The sequence below is a fragment of the Erythrolamprus reginae genome, chromosome 2, assembly GCF_031021105.1.
Source record: "Erythrolamprus reginae isolate rEryReg1 chromosome 2, rEryReg1.hap1, whole genome shotgun sequence".
Classification (NCBI taxonomy): Eukaryota; Metazoa; Chordata; class Lepidosauria; order Squamata; family Dipsadidae; genus Erythrolamprus; species Erythrolamprus reginae.
The window spans coordinates 204,212,717-204,234,351 of record NC_091951.1 but is presented as its reverse complement, the minus strand read 5'-3'; the positions used below and the strand labels follow the sequence as shown (position 1 = coordinate 204,234,351).

The 21,635-nt window shown below is 41.6% G+C and overlaps 1 protein-coding gene across 3 annotated transcripts in view; it reads left to right on the top strand.

Moving 5' to 3' along the window:
• The first annotated feature begins 3,958 nt into the window (after positions 1-3,958).
• The window catches only part of L1CAM (L1 cell adhesion molecule), an 86,893-nt gene continuing 69,216 nt past the window's right edge, over positions 3,959-21,635 (top strand). For 2 of the 3 annotated variants that reach the window (XM_070741372.1, XM_070741371.1), the window contains exons 1-6: positions 3,959-4,133; positions 15,375-15,389; positions 15,640-15,745; positions 17,592-17,788; positions 19,829-19,951; positions 20,692-20,862. In XM_070741372.1, the coding sequence (XP_070597473.1) occupies positions 4,043-4,133; positions 15,375-15,389; positions 15,640-15,745; positions 17,592-17,788; positions 19,829-19,951; positions 20,692-20,862 (703 nt within the window). In that variant the 5' untranslated portion in view covers positions 3,959-4,042. The remainder of the gene's footprint in view (positions 4,134-15,374; positions 15,390-15,639; positions 15,746-17,591; positions 17,789-19,828; positions 19,952-20,691; positions 20,863-21,635) is intronic. The other variant, XM_070741374.1, reaches the window with a different exon arrangement.

The following is a 21,635-nucleotide window of genomic DNA, read 5'->3' as shown; positions in this document are numbered from 1 at the left end:
GATATCCAGTGCCAGCCCTTGGAAATCCATTGCTACTCAGAGGGAAAATGTGACCTGCTATAGAACAGTTTAAATTCTTTGTGTAGATTAAAAGAGCTCAAGCAACAGTAAATAATTATTCCATTCCCATGTAACCGCTTTCATCAGCCATGGGTTCAAAAGCTCAAGGCTTTTTGTTCAGTCTCCTGTTTCTATATCAACTGCTGCTGGTGCTATTCAAATATAAATTTCCACATTATCATTTTACGGGTGGCTGAAAGGGGTGGGGGAGAAGAACCCACTTAGAATAAAAAAATAAATGGGGATTAAGACAACTGTCACATTTACTTTGACACAATGATTTTTATTTTATTTTTTTTGGCTTGCACCATGTCTCTTTTCCCCAGACCAAGCCTCAACTCAAAAAGAGCTTAAGCATTATTTTAAAAAGTCTTTGTGCATAGTTACAATTCAGCATAACTTGGCTGACCCAAACAGTTGTTGCCCCTGGGGAGATATTTAATCCCATGTCCTAGTAATGCTCAATTTCAGACACCCCAGTTAGACAGGCAAAGGTCATTTGGAGGCCATTATTATTTGGAATATCTTTGTTTTTTTCTCCTGCAACAGAAAAAAACATATCTATAAAAGGGAAAGAAAGACAAAATTGTTAGATGTTTTTTTTGTTTAAATTGTTGTCATTGCACGGTTGATCTAGGACCGTGATTGCAAACCTATGGCGTATGTGCCACAGGTGGCACACGGAGCTATATCCACAAGCCTTTGCCCTAGCTTAGCTCCAGTGTGCAAGTGCATGCCAGTGAGCTGATTTTCAGCTTGCACAGAGGCTCTGGGAGGGCATTTTTTGCCTCCGGAAGGGGGCAGGCCACCTTCCCCAGGCTGCAAGAGAGCCTGGGGAGACCAAAAAACGGGCCTACCGGGCCCACCAGAAGTCAGGAAATGGGGGATCGGTGGATTGGGCGAGGGGGGGTCATATGCGCATGCACACACACATGCGATAGTATGCACACATGCACTTTTGACACCTGGGCTTTTCTAGGACTTCATTTCTGTACCAGCAAGTCGATTTCAGATCTAACTCTTCAATGTCTCCCTTATGGCTAAGATACTTCAACCATCCCCTTTTCAATGATCCCCAAAGATTCATTGCAGGAGATGAAAATTAATTTAGCTGACTGACTTAATGACTTTCTCAGGGTATCAAGGAGAGATAGTTTTATCTAGTGGTTAAGGTACTGGACTAGGAGTGGAGAATTGTCATTGTATTAAGCACAGAAGCCATCAGTTACTGTCTCTCAGCCTGGAGGAAAGGCAGTGAAAAATCATTTCCAGAAATGTTGGCCAGAAAAACTGCATTGATGTGTAAGTCACCAGTAGTCAATATTGATTTTTTAAAAAAAGTTATGCCAGGAGATTCAGCCACCTGGGGACAGCCTATAATAGTTATTTTATAAGAGAAATCTTGGAGCGTTGGGTCTAGTCATTCTGACCCAACAACTGATTGGATTTAGGTGTTCACATGTTTTATAGAATTAAATGTCTCTCCGAGTCTGCGGAGAGGGGCGGCATACAAATCTAATAAATAATAATAATAATAATAATAATAATAATAATAATAATAATAATAATAATTATTATTATTATTATTATTATTATTATTATTATTATTATTATTATTATTATTATTATTATATAAGATGAACTGAAATTAGATTGCAGCCAATGACTTCATTCCTGGCAAGTTTATCATGTATCTCCAAAGCACCTGATGGTAGAACAAGAAGCAATGGGTGGAAACTAAACAAGGAGAGAAGTAACTTAGAACTAAGGAGACATTTCCTGACAGTCAGAATGGTTGATCAGTGGAACAGCTTGCCTCGAGAAGTTTGAATGCCACAACACTGGAAGTTTTTAAGCAGATGTTGGATAACCATCTGTCTGAAGTAGTATTTCCTGCCTAAGCAAGGGGTTGGACTAGAAGACCTCCAAGGTCCTTTCCAACTCTGTTGCTGTTGTTGTTGTTGTTGTTGTTATTTATTTTATTTATTAATTTAATTTATATGCCGCCCAACTCCTGGAGGACTCTGGGCAGCTTACAACAAAGAAGCAACATCTTTTAAAAAAAACAATTTAAAAAGATAGTTTAAAACGCATTAATAAAAATCATGCATATCTTTTGTGGTTGGATCTAGATGATGTAACCTTTGATCAATGGCCCCAGGCCTGCCAGCAAAGCCAGGTCTTTACAGCTTTCTGGAGAGCAAGTAGGGTAGGGGCAGTGCGGATCTCAGGAGGTAGCTGGTTCCAGAGAGCTGGTGCCACCACAGAGAAGGCCCTCCCCTCCCCCATGGCCCTGCCAACCAACACTGCTTAGCCGATGGGACCTGGAGAAGGCCAACCCTGTGGGCCCTTATTGGTCACTGGGAGCTGTGCGGTATATGTATATGGCAACTCCTTTCTCATGTGTAGACCCACTAAGTCTTTTTCCAGGTTAACTACAAAGGAACAGCCATAGGGGCGACCTGCCCTTTTTAACCTTACCAAGAGAAAAATCAAGTCAAACATAGGAGAAGCCGCAAAAAGTTACTTTAGAATCCTTTAGCCTAGGGGTAGGCAAAGTTGGCTCTTCTATGACTTGTGGAGTTCAAATCGCAGAATTCCCGAGTCAATCATGCTAGCTCAGGAATTCTGGGAGTTGAAGTCCACATGTCATAGAAGAGCCAACTTTGCCCCTGCTTTAGCCTTATTTAGGCATTTCCTTTCATTTGATGCCTCCTCTTTTCCCACCATGCCCCTTTATTTTGCAGGTGAATGCCTACAACAGGGATTTCACTGTATTATCATATTCCTCTCTCCCTTCATTTAATGTATCTGGAGGATAGCATTTGGAGGAAGGTGGATTCAACTCACAATAGAATACTGTACAGTACCTATGTAATGGGCTGCACCTGGCTAGGCGAATGACAGGGTCTTCAAGCAGGGATGCAGCTTCAAAACCGTGACTGGGATTTTTCTGACACCTACATCCCTCTGTGTTGACATAAACCCTTTCATCTATTGATTACCTTGCTTGTTCTGTTTTGTATTTTAAAAAAAAATAAAAAAATCTTCCTGGTCATTAGAAATATCTGCTAGCATATTATGAATACATGCTGACAATAAGAGCTGATAAAATGGAACTTCATTGAAATCTACTGTGTTTGATGTTTGTCTTCTGCATATCCATCTTATCTCTCCATCTTTATGTCTATAAAGGGTGTTCAAAAACTAATTTAATCTCCCCCCCTTCTTTTATCCTCCATTTTATTACTCTGTTTATCTGCCTCTCTCTCTCCACACTCCCATTCTCCTTACTCTGCTATTTCCATCCATCAACCCTCGGTTCTTTTCCATTAGTCCTTGCAAAGCTCCTTTCTTTTTTCTCCCCCCCCCTCTTCAACACCCGCCCTCATAAAACCTTCTCCAGATTCCCACCCCCTCCACTCTGCCTCCTTATGATCCACTCTCTCTCTCTCTCTTCCTGAACAAAAGAAGCCCTCCCCTTTTCCTTCCATACCGAAAAGACATTCCAGGGCAAATTCTCCGAACTGGGGTGCACTTTGCCTTTGTGCTTAATTTAAGGATATCCTAATTTCTGTTTCTCTTTGCAACCCTCTCCCCCGCTCCCTTCTTTTAAGAGTCATTGTGAAAAGAAGGATGCTTCACTAATTGCTTCTCCACTTCACACAGCACGCTCCTCCAACAAGTTGGACGGAAGGATGATACAAACAAATAAACACAGGGCTCCACGGCTTTTTCTCCCTTTCCTCCGATCCATTTTGCAGTCTGCACTACAGTCCTTGGGGAAAGGCCATTTTACTGGGAGGGGGAAGGAAACCAATTTACACTCTTTTTTTTTTTTTTTTTTTTGCTAATGCATGCTCTTTCTCTTGTTCTTTCTTTCAGCCACAAGTCACATTAGGGCTTGTATGCAGCTGTTTCCTTCTTGGCTATCTTGCTACCCAGGTGAAGGAAGGAGGCCTGGCCTGTGTTGCCAAAGAAGATGGCCTCAACACCAGCCTGTCTGCTGATGCTGTGGCCACTGGTTCTGATTTTCTGTGATCCAGCTGAATCCATCAAGTTTCCCGAAGGCTGTGAGTAGCAACGATATTCTGCTGCATGTGTTTTACAATGGGAAGGGTGGAAGCTCTCCTTGAACATAAGCTTTCACAAGCAGGAGGGTGTGGGAGGCATTCTGACTGATTTGGAGGTGTATGAGTGTTTTCTTTTCAATGCTTTCCAAAGCCACAGAAAATTGTGTTTAAGGTACCTTTCTCTGTTGTCTTGGCTGAATTAATATTCTGCTGCTTCTGTAAGAGGTCAAGATGACAGACAGAGAAAAGAGTCTCACCAATTTTATTACAAAACAACTCTGTGAGAAAGGTTGGACTAAGAGATGGATGGATGGATGGATGGATGGATAGATAGATAGATAGATAGATAGATAGATAGATAGATAGATAGATGGATACGCTCAAAGCTATCCAAGGAGATCTATAGTTAACGGGGAAACCACTCCCCAACAACTGTAGTACACTGTCTTTTCCATTATTTATAATATTAACTTTTCTAATAATGTTGCACACCTCAGTCTAAGCAGTATCATCAGAAATCTAGGGGAGAGCCACTTGGGGTAACAACTCATGCTCCCACCCTAATAGGACAGCCACCCCCAAATAAGAGAGATATAGAGGTAGCTCTCAAATTACAACATTCATTTAACAATCAATCAATCAATCAACATTCCTTTTTTGAAGTTAGAGTGACAATGAAATATATGACTTAAGACTGGTCCACACATTTGAGATCATTGCAGCATCCTTATGTTGACATAATCCAAATCTGGGCATCTGGCAACTGGCATGTATGAACCATGGTTGCAGCATTCCAGGGTCACATGATTACCATGTGCGACCTTCCTAGCTTCTTCTAGCCAGCAAAGTCTATGGAGGAAGTCAGATTTGCTTGACAACTGCATGATTCACTTAACAACTACCACAATTTGCTTAAAAACCATAGCCAAAAGGTTGTAATACTGGCTGTGACTCGCTTAAGGTTGAATGTGTATGATTGTATAGTTAGGGATTTTAATACGTATTAATGTTTTTAAACTGATTTAACTTTTACTATTAAATTTGTAATGTATTGTATCACTATTATGTTGTGAGCCGCCCCAAGTCTTCGGAGAGGGGCGGCATACAAATCTAATAAACTATAACTATAACTAACTTAACAAATTCCTTGTTAATGACAATAATTCTGGATCTAACTGTAGCCTTAGTAAGTTGAAGACTTACAACTGTATTGATGTTGATTGATACAAATGGGTGGTTCTCCATGATTTATGACAAGAGAAGAAAGATAAATAGGGAAACAGGAATCACAAAATCCAACACTGAAGAGGGTCTTTTGCACCCACCTGCTGCATCTCAGCTTTATGGCATTAGTTCTACACACCATGCCATCATTTGGTGAACTTCTTACTAGCCGTGAACATTTTTTCTGCATTCTTTGATATCTGCTGTATGCAAACAATTTCATATTTAACAACAACTTAGATAGATTGGTCACAATACCTTTTAAAAGGAGACAGACATTTCTAACAGACAATGAATATGAGTCATCTATAGTGTTAATAGTGAAAGTTACCTTTTTATCTTCTAGATATATAAACTCATTACATTATTTATTTTGGCTAACCATTGTTGTTTAAGACCAGAATATGTACTGACTAGACATAGTTTACACCAATACCGTTTACTATACTCCATAATTTCCTGTCCTTGAATACTATACAGTGATACCTTGTCTTACAAACCCCTCTTCATACGAACTTTTCATGGTACAAAAAGTCCCCTGAGGCTCCCCTCGCTGGGATTCAAAGCAGCGCCAGCAAAAATGAAGGGAATCCCAGTGCTTTGGCTGGCAATGGAAGTCCAGAGGTGGGGTTTCCCAGTGAGGGGAGCCTCAGGGGAATCCCTGCGCTTCGGCTGACAACGGAAGTCCGGAGGTGGGGTTTCCCAGCAGTGCAAGGCAAAAGAGGTGACCTTTGGGATGGGGTTGCATGCATTATTTGCTTTTACATTGATTCCTATGGGGAAAATTGCTTCGTCTTATGGACTTTTCATCTTACAAACCTGGTCAGGAACAAATTAAGTTAGTAAGACGAGGTATCACTGTATTTGCTTATAATTCATTCACTGATTCATGCAGTCTTTTCTTTTTTTTAATTCTTATCCCTCTCTTTTTATAATCTTATCAACTTCTATAACTTTCTATCTATATGCATCTATAACTTTCTATCTAAGCACATCTACTCTTCTTATATTTGTTTCACAATCCACACTTCATTCTGTCTACGACTAAAACTGCTAAGTGTGCTTGTCACTTGCTGGAGACTTTGTTTTATATTTCAGTCTACATTCATTCAGGACCACTTTTTCTTTACCCTATATCAGAGATGGCGAACCACGTGGCACGTGGAGTCATATCTGCTGGCACATAAGCCGTTGCCCTAGCTCAGCTCCAACGTGCATGTGTGTGTTGGCCACTGATTTTTAGCTTGTATGGAGGCTCTGGGAGACCATTTTTGGCTTCCAGGAGGTGGGGGTGGGGTGGCGGAAGGTGTTTTACCCTCCCTCAGCTCCAGGGAAGCCGGGAGGGCAAAACACGAGCCTATCGGAAATAGGCTGTTTGTGGCCTCCAGGGGGCGGGGAAGCTGTTTTCGCCCTCCCCAAGCATTGAGTTATGGGTGTGGGCACTCGCATATGTGCGATGGCGTCCGCACATGCTCTTTCGGCACCTAAGGAAAAAAAGGTTTGCCATCACTGCCCTATATAATCAGACAATCCATGTTATACGGAATATTTTTAATACAATATGAATCACATTCTAAATTGAAATCCGGATATCTATTTATCGGACCAAATTGCAATAGTAGCTGCGGCACAACACTCCAGTACAGGAGTTTATGCTTATTATAATTTGTCAAATATAGGAGGAGTTACAAATCTTACCTTCTTGTCTTTCGCATACTGATTTCAGCGATAGTTTTGAATCTTCTTGTTTGTTCCCCTCAACAAGCTTTTTTAAAAACCAGTTTTCAGCACCAAGGACAGCACAGAGAAACCAGGAAGCAGGTATTGTCTTTTAACGCTAGGGAGAGCATTCAAGGTTAGCCACTGCTGCTCCCACGAACACCATCATCCCTTTACAAGGTTTTATCTTGTGGTGGTACAGCTAATAAGCATGAATTCCTCTGTCCTGTCCAATTAGTGAAAGTGTACATTAGAGCAGAGGAGAACAATGGGGGGGAAAAGAACCGTGATGTGTTTTAATTTTTGTGTGTGTTTGTCTAAATCCGTGGAACAAAACTGGTGCTTCCTGTTTTGGCAACTTCTCTGTTAGGCATAATTCATACTCTTAGATGTGATATCAGGAGATGTGCTTGCACAAAAGTTGGATTTGCATTTAATGCAAAAAAGACATGGGTAAAAGGAGGGTTTTTATCTGTATTCAGTGTCAGTTGGAATCTGACCATCTGGAGGTTGTGAAAGTCTGAAAAGAAACGTATGCGTGTCTGAATAAAAATTATGCTAAGTAGTGAGTCAGCTGCATGAGAATGATAATCGTGGCATCGAAGAAATATTTTTTAAAAAATCAAATGGGCCAAAGAGTCTGTGAGGAGCCAAATGGCAGGTCCACAAGCATTTTGCTGCATACCCTTGATTTAAATCAATCTCCTACAATGGTTTCATGGAATAAATAGGATGTTTTTGAACAGGTTAAGAAGGACCAAGGTAAAGCCAGTCTGATGGATCTTTTGTGTCAGGGCATTCTGTGCTGAGTATATGAATTCTGAAAAGCATTTTCCTTGATGGTATTAGCCTGATTTTTTAAAAAAAACCTAGTTACTTGGCATAAGGTTTTAGAAGAGGACTTGAGCATATGAGAAATTTTATATGTGGATGTTAGGCTTTATGCATTGTGTTGACAAAATTTTGGTGACATCCATCACTGTTATGTAGATGTTTTGTGACAAGCACTAATGGCTGCATTTTTTGAGATCCTAATTGCTACTGACATTGTCCAAGAATCAAATTGTGAGGAAACACTCTTTAATCCACAATTATTAATGGAAACCAAAATAATATGATGGCTAAATTATGATTTTTATAAAAAATAAACAGACCCTAAAATAAGAAATAGATATTCTGGTCTATTCTGGATTTTAAATTGCTGTTGTATCTCAGTAAATAATGAACTGAAAAACTGGGAGACTGACACATATTTTAATTCACCCATGATAGCTATAGCCTCTTCCCTCAAAAAGCACTCCAACACACCTTTCTCAGTGATGGGCTCCTATGGGTATGGTCAGGTATGCAGAACCATAGAAACATTTTGGCCAGATATGCAGAATTGGTAGAAGAATTTTGAATATTTTTCTTTCCCCCCCCTTCTGGGCTCTGGGTATGTTTTTCCTATTGCAGTAAATGAGGTTGAATGGGTATAATTTTAGAAGAGCTGTGCATGTGTGTATGTACATACTCTTTATATAGTAATGTATATTTTTGTGTGCCTGTGTGTAATATGTATGTACATCTATGGCATATATACATAGAATTTAATAGTATGTATTTTGGATGTTCAGTAATAGTAAATAGATAGGGAAATATTATCTCTTTGAGATGAGGAGAGACCAGGCACTCTAACCCAAATTCTTGACGTGAGTAACGTCAAGGTGGCCACCTTTAAGCCACCTCCAGTCACATGATTGCCAACCCACTCCCATCTGGTCACATGGCTGGCAAGCCACATCCACAAAATAAGCCATGCCCACAGTGTAGTAGTAAATTTTTTTGCAGCCCTTCACTGACCTTTCTCTTCCTATTTTCCCCAGAACAGCAGCCCTGGGAGCTGGTTTGGGCTGGGAGAAAGTGAATGGCTCTAAGGCAACCAGCTGGCATTCATGGCTAAGTTGGACATGAACTCACAGTCTCCTGCTTTCTAGCCTGGTTCTCTTTTTGCATGAAATCACCAAGTAAGGCTGGATACTGATATTGAGATACACACAGAGAGAGAGAGAGACAGAGAGAGAGAGAGAGAGAGAGAGAGATAGTACATTCACACAATGTATCAAATTGCATTATAGTTTGATTGTGATGAAGGAACTCAGACATTGATTTGTGCTGTTACAGATGTATAGGTATCCACCATAAACACCTAGACATTGCAGCCATCCAGAAGGTACCAGTTTTGGAGAAGACTGCACTGATACTTCAGATCCTAAAATATTCATGTGCTGGATTCAGAAGAAAACCAAGCATTGCAAAATATGATGCTATTGGATGAAAGAGAAATTTGCCAAATTGAGATTAATTTCCATAATATTTAAATACAATTTCAGGATTATGTATAATTCTATTGTTATATCAGTTGTTTTAGTTGTCTTAAGTTGCAGTAGAATGCTTGGCTGCATAGCTAGAGGTATAACAAGCAGGAAGAGGGAGATTGTGATCCCGCTGTCTAGAGCGCTAGTGAAACTACATTTGGAATACTGTGTTTAGTTCTGGAGACCTTGCCTACAAAAAGATATTGATAAAATTGAACGGGTCCAAAGACGGGCTACAAAAATGGTGGAAGGTCTTAAACATAAATAATAATAATAATAATAATTTATTAGATTTGTATGCCGCCCCTCTCCGAAGACTCGTATCAAAAACGTATCAGGAAAGACTTAATGAACTCAATCTGTATAGTTTGGAGGACAGAAGGGAAAGGGGGGACATGATCGAAACATTTAAATATGTTAAAAGGTTAAATAAGGTTCAGGAGGGAAGTGTTTTTAATCTGAAAGTGAACCCAAGAACAAGGGGGCATAATATGAGGTTAGTTAGTTAGTTAGTTAGTTAGTTAGTTTGCTTGTTTGTTTGTTTATTCATTCATTCATTTATTTATTTATTTATTTATTTATTGGATTTGTATGACGCCCCTCTCCGTGGAACTCGGGGCAGCTCACAACAAACAAAAAATACATAATAAAACAATTTGATCCAATTAATAATAATTAAAAGACTTTAAAAAACATCTTAAAAATTAAAACATTCAATTAGCATTCACTCACTCAATAATTTATTCTAAACACATTCATTGGTCGGGGGGGGGGGGAGATCTAATGACCCCAGGCCTGGCAGCAAAGTTGAGTTTTCAAACTTTTTCGGAAAGCAAGGAAGGTGGGGTCAGTGCGAATCTCTGGGGGAGCTGGTTCCAGAGGACTGGGAGCCCCCACAGAGAAGGCTTTTTCCCTAAGCCCTGCCAGTCTACGGAGAGGGGCGGCGTACAAATTTAATAAATAATAATAATAATTGTCTGGTTGACGGGACCCTGAGAAGGCCAACTCTGTGGGACCTCACCGGACGCTGGGATTCATGCGGCAGAAGGCGGTCTCGGAGATAATCTGGTCCTATGCCATGTAGGGCTTTATAGGTTATAACCAACACTTTGAATTGTGTCTGGAAACCAATCGGCAGCCAGTGCAATTCGCGGAGTGATCTTGATATATGGGCATGCCTCAGAAGGCTCAATACCGCTCGTGCAGCTGCATTTTGGACAATTTGAAGTTTCCGAACACTTTTCAAAGGCAGCCCCATGTAGAGAGCATTGCAGTAGTTGAACCTCAAGGTGATAAGGGCATGAGTGACCGTGAGCAAAGACTCCCTGTCCAAATAGTGCCGCAACTGATACACCAGGCGAACCTGGGCAAATGCCCCCCTTGCCACAGCTGAAAGATGGTGTTCTAAGATCAGCTGTGGATCGAGGAGGATGCCCAAGTTGTGGACCCTCTCTAAGGGGGGCAGTAATTCCCCCCCCCAGGGTAATGGACGGACAGATGGACATGTCCTTGGGAGGCAGTACCCACAGCCACTCCGTCTTGTCTGGATTGACCTTGAGCCTGTTGGCACCCATCCAGACCCTGACAGCCTCCAGATACTGGCACATCACTTCCACTGCTTCACTGAGTGAACACGGGGTGGAAATGTACAGCTGAGTATCATCAGCGTACTGATGGTAACTCACCCCTGGATGATCTCACCCAGCGGTTTCATGTAGATATTAAACAGCAGGGGGGGAGAGGACCAACCCCTGAGGAACTCCACAAGGTAGGGACCTAGGAGTCGGTCTGTGACCCCCACTAACACCAATTGTGACCAACTAGAGAGGTAGGAGGAGAACCACCGTAAAACTGTGCCTCCCGCTCCCAACCCCTCCAGTCGGCGCAGAAGGATACCATGATCGATGGTATTGAAAGCCACTGAGAAGTCAAGAAGCACCAGGACAGAGGATAAACTCCTGTCCCAGGCACGCCAGAGATCATCCATCAGTGAGACCAAAGCAGTTTCCGTGCTGTAGCTGGGTCTGAATCATGACTGCCGAGGGCCTAGATAATCGGCTTCTTCCAAGGACCATTGGAGCTGGAGTGATACCACCTTCTCAACAACCTTCCACATAAAGGGAAGGTTGGAGACAGGACGATAGCTGTTAAATATGGCTGGGTCCAGGGAATGCTTCTTGAGGAGGGGGCGCACGAGTGCCTCCTTGTATGGAGCCAGAAATGATGCCTCCCTCAAAGAAGCGTTGGTAATCTCCTGGACCCAGCTCCGTGTCACCTCCCTGCTAGCCGAGACCAGCCAGGAGGGACACGGGTCCAGCAAACAGGTGATGGAACACACAGCTCCAATGGCCTTGTCCACTTCATTAGGTGTCACCAGGTCAAACTCACTCCAAACAGGTGGACCAAGATGAGTCCCTGTCACCTCAACTGACTCATTGTCAGCCGACTCTGCATTCCAATTGGAGTCAAGACCAATCCAGATCTGAGCGATTGGGGGAAAGATCAGAAGCAACGCGAGAAAATATTATTTTACTAAAAGTAGTAGATGCTTGGAACAAACTTCCAGCAGATGTGGTTGGTAAATCCACAGTAACTGAATTTAAGCATGCTTGGGATAGACATATATCCATCCTAAGATAAAATACAGGAAATAGTATAAGGGCAGACTAGATAGACCATGAGGTCTTTTTCTGCTGTCAATCTTCTATGTTTTTATGTTCCTAAGACCAGTTGAGGAGGGAAAGAGACAGCAGCTTTTTATTTTAGCTTATAAAATGAATTATTTGTGGGTCTCTTAGTACCGTTATTGGTTACAGACACACACAGTTTAGAAATAGGCAGACTCTAATTCAATTCATATACGGCATAATCCTATTTATTAGAAATACTGTAGTAGTATAGTGTAGTACAGTATATAGTGAGACGTATGACTCACTATAAATTATAGTGTAATAGCCTTTTTTTTTTCTTTCATAAATTGTCTGCAAATTACTCCCCCCCAAGTGAATAGATTTCTTATTTTAGCTATTGATTCTTATTAATATTCATTGATTTGATTTCCAAAAAGACTGGTGAATTATATTGTATCTATTAATATACTGTAAATTTGAGGTCCATTCTCCAGACTGTTTAGAAATCAAATCAAAATCACTTGTATTTTCTAAATAATGATTGATTCCCTAATAAATTCAAGAACTTTCTTCCATTTCCCATTTTTATTTTTTTGAAGAGCTACGAGTCTTGCTTTGGTCTTCAGCAGGCCTCTGGAATCAGGTTAATGATTTGCAAATCTTAATTTGCAGCAGTGATAACGGCGGATATGAATTCTCCCTCCGATAAGCTCATAAAAATTCACCTTTCTATTTCGGTTCTTTATTATTATCCCATTCCTCCACCACCCCGCCCTTCTTCTGTGTTTGTGTGTCTTGCTCTTCTCCTCTCCCCTTCTGTCTGGATGAGTAGGCAAGGAGATCCCCGGGGACCCTTTCCCTCTGCTAATTGGATCGGAGCTCTCTTCCAACCTGTCGCTGACTCAACCAAACACAACACTTCCTATAAGAATCAATTCGGCTTGTTAAATTAAGGGGGTTGAGGAGGCTAGCTGAATGTTTGGCCTTCTCCATGACACGTTTGATCTGTAAGGAAGTGAAAAGACATTGGCATAGGAAATGTCTTTCCACACATAGCCTACCCACAATAAGACCCTCAGGCAAGGGCATTGTGATCTGCAAAAATTCATAAGCAATGGTGTTTATTTCCCTGCTGTGAAAACTTCACCTGCTGTTTTCAAGCATTGTCACTGATGCTCAGGATGGTATTTCAGCACTCTTTCCTCCCCAGTCCACTGGCACTCCTGCACAGTACACAACCAGCTAGCTACCTGCAATTCCGATGGCCCTGTTCATTGTCCCTAGAAATGTCAGGCAACTTTTCTTATAGGGAATTGAATGAAAATGCTGCACTTAATGTAAAATGCACTGTCTCATGGTGCTGATTGACCAGTGAAATAAAGAAGATAGATAAGACTGTGGTTTTATAACAAAGCACACATGCTTTGCATACACAATAACCTGTATTCAGATCTTGACATCACCTAGTTATGCCTTAATATCCGGAAGATTTACTGATAGCCAATGTAGATAATGCTAAGTTGAATTCATTCACTGACTTAATTAAAAGTATTTTTAGGATAATTGTCCCATTATTTATTTTGGTAATTGTGTGTTTATGCATGTGTGTGTGTTTGTTTGTGTAAGTGTGAATAATGTTTCAAGTATAAAATATTTTGAATCTGAAGTGGGCTAACTGAATATTATTCCAATCCAATCTCACCAGGAGCTGTATCAGTTTGAAACGGGCATCCCAAATATAAAATGTCTTTGCTCTAAACTTAGCATACTTGCGATAGTACTTTCTGTGGGGATGGAACAACCTGTATTAGAACATTACTTACATATAAATATAAATTTGTGGAGTTCTAAATGTCCATTCCTTTTAAAAACATGTCCATATATTGTATACTATTATTGTATTTTCACTTTACATTTTTGGTCTGTGCTACAGCATAACACTGCAAAGCCTCAAAATTGTATTATATGTTATAAAACATACAGTACACTATCATCTATAGGTAGTCTTCGATTTACAACAGTTCATTTAGTCACCGTTCAAAGTTACAACAGCTCTGAAAAATGTGACATGTGACCAATTACAATCTTTGCAGACTCCCCAGGGTCATGTGATCAAAATTCAGATGTTTGGCAACTGATTCATATTAATGACAGACAGGTGCAGTGTCATGTGATCTTCTGACAAGCAACGTCAATGGCAAAGCCAGATTCACTTAACAAGGTTACTAACTTAACAACTGCAGTGATTCACTTAACAACGGTGGCAACAAAAGTCGTAAAATGGGATAAAACTCAATTAATAAGTATCTCACTTAACAACATAAAAAACACCTGATAAATCTGTATTAAAAGAGAGGAGATGGGAGAAGCACATAGGCGGTAAAAGTCTAGTTTCCCCCATCTCAAAATTTGCTTCTTTCAAGATCTCTTACTAATGAAAAAAAGAAAAGGAAATAAACCAACGAGGCAAGCAAAATTAACCTTCCTATCAACAGTAACAAAAACACACATTTTTTTCACACTGGAAGTTGAGCACAGCACCACCAACCATTGGTCAATCATCTCTTGCTTGCCAGCGGCATCTAGATTACACAAAGGGTAGAGAAAGTGATTTTTCTACTTTCAATGCTGCGATTTCACCGATGCTCCCTTCGCTGGGAAACCCCACCACCGAATTTCCGTTGCCAGTGAAGTGCTCATTTTTGCGAGGCTGGGATTCCCCTGCAGCATCGCAAAAACACAGAAGTCCGGAGGTGGGGTTTCCCATGGAGGGGAACCTCAGGGGAATCCCAGCAGCACAAAAACGGGCGATTCGGATGGCAAAAGAGGTGAATTTTGGGCTTGCACACATTAATCGCTTTTCCATTGATTCCTATGGGAAACATTGTTTCATCTTACAAACTTTTCACCTTAAGAACCTCGTCCCAGAACCAATTAAGTTTGTAAGACAAGGTATCACTGTACTGTTTTCACATTGCCTTGCTTTGAATTCTCTAATGGTGCAGAGGAACACAACTGTCTCATTCACTGAATATGGCATGTTGACATCCAGCTGGCTTTCCCTGTCACTTCTGCCTGATCATCACGCATATGGGCTGTGTCTTGCCCCCTTGTACTTCCTACCAAAAAGTGTGCTCCTTTGACTGATCATGTTGTGGCTATGCATTTTTCTTCCTTTCGGTCTTGCTCTCACAAACTGCATGCTTATAGTTTTCTTAAGGCACAGCTATGGTGGAATGATGATAATAATAATAATAATAATAATAATAAGCACTTCTTTCTCTCTCTCTTTTTTGTTCTTGCTGACGCAGTTGACCGGACAAATTGTGAGTCTTCCATGAAAATGGGTGATGGTGATGATAATGGTGATTGGGCTGGGATGAGAGAGAAGAAGGCAAACTGTGATTGCTTTGATGATATGAATAGCACATTGCTATAATTTTATACTCTCTCTGCAGCGTGAAGCTATCACATTATTCTTGGGTAGGGTGAGGTCTTCAAAATATTGGACCAATGGTCCTTTATGTGGTGGGTTTTTGGATTGCTCATTTTATGTCCCACTTTTCTGTTTCTTAGTACAACAACCACCTGAATTCACAACACAACCAGACAAGGAGATTGTTTTATATCCCACTGATGAGATTATCCTGAAATGGGAGGCTACAGGAAATCCCTCAGTGACGTGAGTATGGACAAGCTTCAATATTGTCCCCCTTAGCCCAGTTCCATCCCAAATAGAAAACATTTAGTGGGAATGTCATCCTTAGGATTTTAGGATAGTTCTGTCCATATCTCCGAGAGCTAAAGACCAAATAATATATTTCTTTGCTTTTAATTGTTAAAAAATAGACACATTTCTGTTAACTGTTTTTTCTTAAGCAATTTTTCTGGCTCTCTTAATTTCTCTGGTTCTCTTTTTTTCCCAAGGCAGGGACTGTAATATCAGCAGCTTTATTTTGGAGGGGGGGAGTTGGGTTGGGGCCATAGTTTGGATAAAAACAATTAGCTACCATTCCCTAGTGCTGTGGCCATAATTTAATTTAACATCTCCTTCCGTCCTCTCCTCCCCTTCAACCACGAAGAAAAAGGCATCAGAAGATCTAATCATTTATCTCCTGAGTCAATATAGTTTGGCCTGGAGATACTTTTTTTTTTTTTAGAAACAGAGGCCCTTTACATGCTGATACTGAAAAATGTTATTGTTGGAAAGACATCCCCAACTTGGGGTTTGATGATGCTAGGAAAGGTGGGAGAAAAGAGAAGAGGATGACCAGTAGCAAGGTGGATGAACTCAACTACAGTGGCAATGACTGCACTGTTGGATGATCTGAAGAACCAAATTAGGGACAGATTATCTTGGGGATGGGGGAGGGAAGAATCTACGTTGTCACTAAGGCTCAGCACTGACTTGATGGCACGTAATCAATCAATCAATCAATCAATCAATCAATCAATCAAATGAGGTAGCTTGCCTCAGAGAGACTGATTGACCTAAAATTCTCCAGTGATTTTCTGTGACTGAGATGGACTAGGTAATCGTAGATTCTTTATAATTTTCTCCATGTGTAAGAGTATTTGGATGTGTAATGTCAACCTCACTCATCTTATATTGGGCTAAGAATACTGATTTCCTTGGAAAGACGTAATAGAGATAATATATGTAGAGAAAGAATATTGGGAACAACAAAAAAATTACCTGGCACACTTCCCCCCACCTTCAACTCAATATTGAGTCCTTACAATTGTCTGGAATAGGCCCCACAGTTTTCTTGTCAAGGTTTTCTTCAGGAGTGGTTTGCCCTTGCCCCCATTTCAAGGGCTGAGAGAAAGTGACTGGCCTGTGGTCACCCAGCTGACGTCAGGCATGGCTAGAACTCAGGCTCTCATGGTTTCTTTCTAGCCTACTTCCTTAAACACTAGACCAAACTGGATTTTAAAAGATACTATACAGCTTTAATAATACAAGACATGATAATTCTGCTAGGAGCAAATCTACATAAATTCCATTTTTTTCAGTTATAGCCTTCCTCTGTTTCAAGTCTAAATCCCAATTTTGATTCAAGACATATCAATCTAAAAATAGTATTTATCTCCTATATATACACAGCCCTGCTGGAATGGCTTTCCAGTATTGATATTGGGCTCTTCACAGCGCACAATGCTCCTAAATTCTGCTCTGTTCTTAATATCTCCATTATTCCCTCCTATGTTGGAAATGTCCCTGACCTTACTTGGACCTCTGCTCCTCTCCTAATTGATTTCTCTCTCCCTTACCCCAGTTCTTGTGTGTGTCAGAGGGATGATTGTTTGCCTGCTTTTATATCCCTGGACCATACATTTCCCCCGCCACCTCTCCAGTCACACACACCTTAATCAGTGCAGACTGAAAACCAAGGTTATTTATAGATACAGAACATAGATCAACCTGCCAGTCAAAGGTTATTAAAAAAATAGCACAGGAACTCCATACGAAGATTGCATCTTCTCCGTCTCCTTCTCCCCTTTGTCATGTGTTTTCCTTTTGGTAGGTACCGCTGGACCAAGGATGGGGAGCAGTTTGATCCAGAACAGGTGCGAGGGATAAAACAGTTGGAAAATTCGGGGACTCTGATCATCCACGCAAACAATGGGAACGTGCCAACTAGGTTCAACGGGCTGTATCGCTGTTATGCCAGCAACATATTGGGCACAGCCGTGAGTTCTGAGAGCCGCATCATTGTTGAGAGTGAGTACCTCCCTGCCTTTCCCCCTCCCTCTTCTATAAGTGTGCCCACCAGTTCCCTGCCTTCCTCCAGCTCTGCATCACTTGCACACACCCATCTGCACAACCCATCCACACACAAATGTTTCTCATTGTGGCTTTGCCAACGAAGCTTATTTCAGGAGCCCCGATGAGGCAGCGTAAGGTGTCCGTACACAAATATACCCTCCAATTGTTTAGAAATACATTTCTCCCTCCCGCAAATGTCTATGCCTGGGTCTTTCCCCTTTTTTACCTGCCTGGACTCCCTGGAGTGCAGCCGGTTGCTCTTGTTCCCATGGATACCGTTGTCATGGTAGCATCGTGTCATGTGATGTAATTGCCAGCCCCTCCGCCTCTCGCCTCCTTTCTCTCCCGCTCAGCCTTGCTTTCTGCACGTCTGTCAAGGAAGAAGGAAAGATTTAAAAGCTGGAGGGACTACAGGAAAAGGAGATACCCACTGATTTCAAAAAAAGGGATATATTTTTTCAGCGCTAGTAGTGATGGTTTAAGAAGGTGTTCTCTTTGTTCCAAAATTGCCCTGGTCCTTTATTCTTCATCTTGGCTGAAGTTCTCAAAATAAACCTGCCTGCTATTATTAAGGGGCATGCATAAGTGCACCAGAGTGCCTTCCGTCCCCTGTCCTAATGTTTCTCTTTTACTAGTATCATGTTAATAATAATAAAAATAATAAGAATCACCGAAAGAGCCTCGGTGGTGCAGTGGTTAGAGTGCAGTATTGCAAGCTACTTCTGCTGATCACCGGCTGCAGTTTGGCAGATTGAATCTCAGTAGGTTTAAGGTTGACTCAGCCTTCCATCCTTGCAAGGTCGGTAAAATGAGGACCCAGACTGTTGGGGGCAATATGCTTACTCTCTGAAACCTGCTTAGAGAGGGCTATAAAGTGCTGTGAAGTGGTAGATAGTTGGTATATATGGTAAGAGTCCCAGCAACCGGTTAGGTCCCACAGAGCCGGCCTTCTCCAGGTCCCGCCAACTAGACAATGTCATTTGGCGGGACCTAGGAGAAGAGCCTTCTCTGTGGGGGGCCCAGCCCCCTGGAATCGGCTCCTCCCAGAGATTCGCATTGCCCCCACTCTCTTCGCCTTCTGTAAAAGTTTAAAGACCTATCTGTACCACCAGGCTTGGGGCCATTAGACTCTAGCCCCCTGGCCGATAATTGTAGTATGTCTTGCTGTGTGAATGGGAATAAATGATTTTAAATGTTATTAGAATTTTTAAAGTTTTTTAGCTACATTAATTGGATTTTTTAGATATGTATATTGTATATTGTTTTGATATATTGTGAGTTGCCCCAAGTCCTCGGAGAGGGGCAGCACACAAATTAATTAATTAATTAATTTCATTTTTGTGTCGCCCTTCTCCTTAGACTCAGGATGGCTTACAACATGTTAGCAATAGCACTTTTTAACTGAGCCAGCCTATTGTCCCCACAATCCAGGTCCTCATTTTACCCACCTCGGAAGGATGGAAGCCTGAGTCAACTTTGAGCCGGTGATGAGATTTGAACCGCTGACCTACAAATCTATAGTCAGCTTCAGTGGCCTGCAGTACAGCACTCTACTTGCTGCACCACCCCGGCTCTCAATAAATAAATAAATATAAGTCTAAATGCTATTGCTATTGCTAGAATGCTAGGGTGTCGTATTAATAAAGGATGTCGTATTAATAAAGATTTCAGTCCTTGGTTCAGGTCGGATCTCAACGAGAGTGTATAAATGACTGCTAGTTCTCCGAGACAAGCAGATGGGTTGGTAAACTCTCTCAGCTTTAATTGGCTGAGTATGGCAAAGCATCTCCACTCTCAGTGAGTAATGATCAAAAACCTGTTAAAATACATTTTTCCCCAAGGCACAGTGAATAACTGGATATATTAAAAACCTAGCCCAGAGGACTATGCAAGCCAATTCCTCTCCGTGTGCAGTTGTCTTTTCCCCCCTCCGTAATAATTCCACCCCCCCCCCACTTCACTAATTGCTTCCATTCCTGTTTCATTGCCTTCCAGATGCCCCGCAGTGGCCAAAGGAGGAGGTGGCACCCATCACAGCAGAAGAAGGGACCCACACAGTCTTACCCTGTAACCCACCCACCAGTGCCGATCCGCCTAAAATCTACTGGCTCAACAGCAGTGAGTATTAGAAACTGTCTTTTCTAAAGCCTGTGAATTTGATTCTGACAGATCACAACACATGGACTGATTACTTTTCCCAAAGAATCAGAAGAGCTGGCAGTAAGCCATGTGCTTTGGATCAAGGGGTGGAAGAGAAGGAATCTAGAAGCGTTTGATGGATAGGGGTGGTAAATGGGTAAGTGAAGGTAGATGAAGATGGAAGGGTGGAAATATTGGCACACACGTTTTGCAAAAACATGATTCCCAGGTAATTCTTTGATCATGTCATTCAGGAAAGATGTTGTACTCTTATAATCTGATTAAAGATTAAATCTGATTAAAGATAATCTGATTAAAGATAAAGAATCAGATAAATGCACTACGTATGGTGTTTTGCTTTGAACTGGCTGCTGGATCCTTTCAGAATATATTACATGCCAACTTGCGTAATAGTCTGAGAACATGTGGGAAAGCGAGAGAGAGGAAAGGCTTTCTATAAACTTGTAGGAGACCTGGTCTTGTTGGGCAGAGAAGGTTTGACTGGAGAGAATGTGGGTCCAATCCTCCACTTGCAGGGATTAACTTACACTCTGCTTAGTCCCAAGTGTTTGGAACCTGTTTTAGAAGTCAAATCCCCTTTTGAAAAACAGAAAAGAATGGAGTTTCTCTATTGTGACCACCCATTTGCCTGTCTTATGATAACTCTTTCCGCTTTGCTGTGTCTCATTTGCCTCTCCTTCCCATCTCTCTTTCTGCAGAGATTGAGCACATTGCCCAAGATGAACGTGTCACTGTTGGGCAGGATGGAAACCTCTACTTTGCCAATGTACAGATGAAGGATAGTCAACCTGACTATATCTGCAATGCCCATTTCCAAGGCCCCCGACTCATTATCCAGAAAGAACCCATTGAACTAAAAGTCATCCCAAGTAAGTCTTCCAGGACACTCTATGTTGAGGTGTTCCGGGTGGTGGAGTGAGGAAGTAGCTGGCGATTGCAGGAAGATATTGACCACATTTTTTTTATCCTGATCTTCTGCCCACCCAGCTTAATTTATAGCCTTAACATGTGAATTGTGAAGTTCTTGCCTGAAATCTTCATTAGACTCCATCCATGGATTTTTTTACCAGTCATTTGTCTCAGATTTAGTATTTTAGATTTACCTAACCAGTTGCCCTCCAGATGTGTTGGGTTTCCATGGAAATTAAAGCCTAAGCATCTAATAGACAACACATTGAGGAATGCTGCAGTGCTTTGTTCCCAATATTGTCCTTTGATGTTTCTAACTTGGTATCTTATGGCCAGCATTGCACAGTGCTGCTATTCAGTGAATCGTAAAACTGGAAGCGCTCATCTAGGCCAGGGGTCTGCAATCTTAAACACTCCAAGAGCCATTTGGATCTGTTCCCCACAGAAAAGAAAACACCGGGAGCCAATAACGTAACAACTAGTGTGACTGGATGGGCATGACCAACTCGACGTCACTCAGTCCCGCCCGGTCACATGACCACCGCCCCCAGCCACGCTTACTCAGCTGGTCATTAAATTATTTGCTCCGCCTGCCAGGGCCCGCCTCACCCCTCCCCTCCCAGCCACTTCTTGCCACACCCAGCCTCAGGTATGCTGTGTTCACCTTTTTCTGTGTCTGTCTGTCTGTCTCTTTCTCTGCCTGTCTTTCTGTCTCTGTATCTTTCTCCCACCT